This window comes from Mastigoproctus giganteus, chromosome 3 (genome assembly GCF_048544385.1).
Source record: "Mastigoproctus giganteus isolate SK-2022 chromosome 3, ASM4854438v1, whole genome shotgun sequence".
Taxonomy (NCBI): Eukaryota; Metazoa; Arthropoda; class Arachnida; order Uropygi; family Thelyphonidae; genus Mastigoproctus; species Mastigoproctus giganteus.
In genome coordinates this window covers 11720217-11725014 of record NC_143577.1, presented here as the reverse complement: position 1 = coordinate 11725014, position 4798 = coordinate 11720217, and the positions used below count along the sequence as shown (strand labels likewise).

General features: G+C 32.9%; 1 protein-coding gene across 1 annotated transcript; it reads right to left on the bottom strand.

Moving 5' to 3' along the window:
• Nucleotides 1-2868: 2868 nt before the first annotated feature.
• On the bottom strand, nt 2869-4371 carry Pnn (desmosome associated protein-like protein pinnin). The gene has a single exon (XM_090369912.1). It carries the CDS (start codon nt 4257-4259, stop codon nt 3081-3083), a length of 1179 nt encoding a protein of 392 aa, XP_090226038.1. The 5' UTR covers nt 4260-4371; the 3' UTR covers nt 2869-3080.
• Nucleotides 4372-4798: the final 427 nt, after the last annotated feature.

The following is a 4798-nucleotide window of genomic DNA, read 5'->3' as shown; positions in this document are numbered from 1 at the left end:
TCTCGGATGACACACAGGGTACATATTTAAATCGCAAGTGGAAGGTTGCTAAACAGGTGTGCAGAAATTTGCCTTCAGCCAGAGTAACTGATTGCTGAGATAAACTGCCACCTAGTGTTGTGGAAGTGGGTAGTTTGAATAAATTTAAAACAGGCTTGGGCAAAATATTAGAACAAATGGGAAAATGTAGTATTTTTTTTTTTTTTTTTTCAGTTGATGCTGTGTAAGTTTGTTTTTTTTATTTGCATCATTTTGCCAATAATAGCCATATTCAAGGGAAAAAAAAAAAAAAAAAAATCACACTGACAGTACAGTTTAGTACTTATAATAGCAAAATTTTCATATGATTTATAACATAATTTTCCTATATTTAATGTTATTAAATTGAAGTTATATAAAATAATGTTGTTATAGCACACTTCTTGGCATGCTTACAGGTTATATTCATAAAAGACCTTAACCATGTGTGTATAAAAATAATACACTTATATGAATTCTCTCATGCCACAAGACTGTCAATAAATAGACATGGCCTGCCAACTGAATAGCCGTGATCTGGGAACTTTTTGTCACTCATATATTAGCTATAATGCAATGGCACAGCATTTACTTTAATTAAAATTAGGGACACACAAGACTACATTTTGCTAGATGCATTCATCATATTATATAAATAAAAAAAAAAAAAAAGAATATCAACCCAAGGATTATGCTTACAGTGTGCACCTATATTAAAATGCAATTAACAAAGCACTCCAAACAGCACTTTTTTCTAAACTGTCTAAATTGTTTTCCGTTTAAATTTTGAATATCTTAAACAACTGGGAGCTTTAATAATCTTTTAATTCTGGAAAAGATTCAAATGAATCTATCCAAGGCTAGCCCCCCACCACACTGTGGTTTCAGTCATTCATTTCAAAATATGCAATGGACCAAAAAAGAAAAAATTCGAATGTAAATGCCTTTTCAAGTGCCAATTATAAAAATTTTAGTTTCCAGCTGTGTTTTCAAGCTAGTTTGTTGTTGAACACCAAAAACAGAAAGCTTACCATAGTCAATACACAAATTAAGATTTCACTTGATAATGACAATTGCATTTCACAAACAGCAAATCATAAAAGGATTTTTATATATATATAAACACATATAAGAGCGTTTCATAATATGTGAGCTGTACTTTCAAGATTGATTCAGGACCTGAAAAATATGAAAAAAAGTTATATAAATGTGTCCAATTTTGAATGGTTTACAGAGCTATCATTCTCTGAATTTTAAAAAACAGCTATGGAGTTTTCAATGGTAACAGATAATAAAAAAGAATATGTGTACACAGGACCATATCCAGGGGGGACAGAAGGGGATTATGTCCCCCCCCCCCTTAACCATGCATATAAGTGTTCCTTGGTCTATCTAAAAAAAACCACTCAAAAACCTGGCCATCATGCCCCTAACGATGATACCTGGATACGATGCAGTGCATAGACATCCTTGTGTGAATAAAATCTTTATTCACACTAGGTACATTTGCTTATTCTTATTATTTTTTTACCATTGAAAACTACAAAGCCATTTTTTTTTTTTAAAATTCGAACAGCCATAGCTGTAAGTATCATATTATGCTTTCATAAACATGTCATAAATAACACCATGTACATGAAACATTAATAAAATAATATAAGCATGAAATTGACTTCAAGAATTAAAATGTACAAATTATTTCTTTGTAAACTAACGTATATCCCAGGCTATACACATGTGTGTGTGTGTGTGTGTGTTATACATATTAAACAACATAATATAAATGTTGTGCTGAAAATGAGTTTAGAAAGTGGAGTCCATCAGGTAGAATTAACTGTCAAACCCAAATATTATAACAGTTCACTCTATTATTCCTTTAGGAATGAAATAAAATGCAATTTTAGAATTAGATAAAAATTCTATTATTCCTTTAGGAATGAAATAAAATGCAATTTTAGAATTAGATAAAAATGTCTGAAAAGACTGCCCTCACATATAAAATAAAATGGCAGTGGCACCAGCTAAATTACAGAATTAAACTATCTAGTGATTATTCAGTAATGTGGCCTTTAGGCATAACAGGTTGATTATGCTTCACTTAACAAATATCCAAAGTTATTAGACATGGAGGCTAATGGCCAAAGCTAGGATGAGGTGTTTCTGTGACTCGGGCAGTTATTCGGAGTTTTTCCCCTCCTCCCAGCTATATCAAATGAACTTAAATGATTAAATCCCTTAACACTTGTGCCTCTTCCAATCTTGCACTTGAAACAGATGCCTCAGTCACAATACCCTTGTCCCAGCAATACTAACAGCTATAAACAACAGACATATGTAAATATAACATCATGTGATAACCATAACAATAAACACATCTGGTAAAAATTTTTCACATATGATTTGTTGGTCCAGGTTAACTCAGGTGGTGATTGCCTAAATTGTGTTAGCCCCCCAAAGAGTCACTCTGAAAATTCATGTTTCAGTGTAAACAGGCCTATCAAGGTTTTCAAAAACACAACCAATTCAAAACTTGGTTTACCTGCACGTATCTTAACTAAATGTAAACCCTTCAAACCATAAATTGCTGGAGGTAAATTTCAAAAACATTAATTAAATGTTACTCAAATCAATAGACTGTAACTTCCTGAATTACTTCTCAAAGCCACTCCCCCCACCTAATTAAAAATGTACTTAATCACATCATACTATAAAACTAATGCTGTTTAATTTAAAATAAATTATTTCTTTTAAAAACTTTCATTCATCCATAAACTGTTAATTAAAATGATTACTACTGAAATGAAGATATAAAAAAAGATTATTTGATAATATTTATTATGGCTTTCGAAAATTCTAACAAACTTAAGTGAATCTGTCAATCCTCTGGTTTATTTTGTTTACATGTAACACTTTATTCAGAATAGTCCAAACCTTGCTACCCTTTAAGGGAACTGCTTTTCTCTCTCTTGGTAACTCCTCACATTCAAATTACAATATCACTCTTAAAATTTCATAATTACATAAAACCTCACATTTGATACCAACTTATATCTTGTCATAGTTCATTCATCATATATTGGTTCAAATTCAGGATCACCCAGTGCTTCTAAAACTTTTTCCTCCTCAGCTGTAACTTCTTCACTTCCAACTGTTGCAGGCTGCACAGCATCTTTATCTTCACTAACTTTCTGCTCCTCTTGCTCTTGTTCCTGTTCTTCTAATACAACAGGCTCTTCATCAACTGACATTTTTTCTAAATTATCATCCTGCTTACCATTTTCTAACTTTTCTTCAAGAGGTCCCCTATTTTCTTTATCTGTTGTACTTTCCCCTTGATCCATTTCCTCCTCAAGGTCTGCCTTTTTATACAGTTCATCAATTTCTTTAAGTTCAGCTTCCATTTTTAATCTCTGGGATTTAATAAGTGTTTCAACTTTCTGCCGACTTTCTTTTAAACGTTTCTGAGACTCCTGGTTATGTTTATTAGGTAAGTACATTATGTGCGGCTTTGCTTTTGTCTGGATAAAATTTAGGAGTAACTTCTTTTTACCTTCCCATTTATCATACATCTTTGCTAATTCTATCTTTTGCTCTAAGCGGCGTAACTGGGCCTGTTTCTCTCTCCTTGATAAAAACAGATTTTGCCTTTCTTTGCGAAGTTCTTCCCGTTCTTTTTCAGCAGCTTCCTCGAGTTTCTGTTCAATCTCTGCTCTTTTCTGTGCCTTTTCTTTCCTCCTACTTTCTTCATCCTGAAATTTATGGAGTGTTCCTATAATCATTCCGAACATCCTTCGATTTCTTTCCATTCCTCTAGCATCATTTTTTTGCTCTTCTATCGTGTCACGACGACTACGAATATCTTTAGGTGTTGCCACAACAGACGATGGAAGGGTAGGTTTCTTCACTTCGGGATCATCATCTCCACTGTCTTCTTCGACGTTTCGTGAATCATCAACCCGTGTTCCTAACCGATTAAGTCCACTTTCAGAGAATCGTCTTTTAGATGATGGCCTATCATCACCAGTTCTAGTTTCATGTTGTACTGATCCCGAAATCCTTTTCACAGAATTATTAACACTAGAAGAGTTCCTCCTTAAACTCGGCACTCGAAACTCATCTGGTTCTCTTCCTGTCAGCCTTCTAATACTGTCTTCGACATGTTTTAGACTCGTTTGAGTTTCCTCAAATTCAGTTTGCAACTGTACATAAACACTAGGATCAATAGCTTCAACAGCAGCCATACCTAACGAATACTTATGGCAACAGCAGTTATCACGGAACCGCAAACTACCTAAAGCTTAATTATAAATATTAAAAACGCGACACACGTTACACACTTAAATCTTGTCATTATGCAACATAGTACAACTGAAGACTTCACTAAATAAAAAGCAAAGTATACAACTTCACTACAACATATCTTTCCAACTTCAAAATATCGGAAGCACAATAAAAATCCACGACACTGGTTACTATGTATTCCCCGCCTACAAAGGAGAGCGCTGCGATATGAAAATAAATATTATATTATATTTAACTAACAATTTTAAAGATTAAAATAATTTACTACGAACAGAACCAATGTATTGCAATAACTTGTATGTCTAAACATTTAAATTATATTCAATTAAATGAATAACCATAGTTTGACATTTTGAAAGCGACAATTGGTTTATGGTCTCTGAGACATCCTACATCTTAGTAAAAAAAAAACAAAAATCAGTTTAAATTAACAAATATGTAACAAATCAATTAAAACAGTTAATTTCAGTTTCGCTCA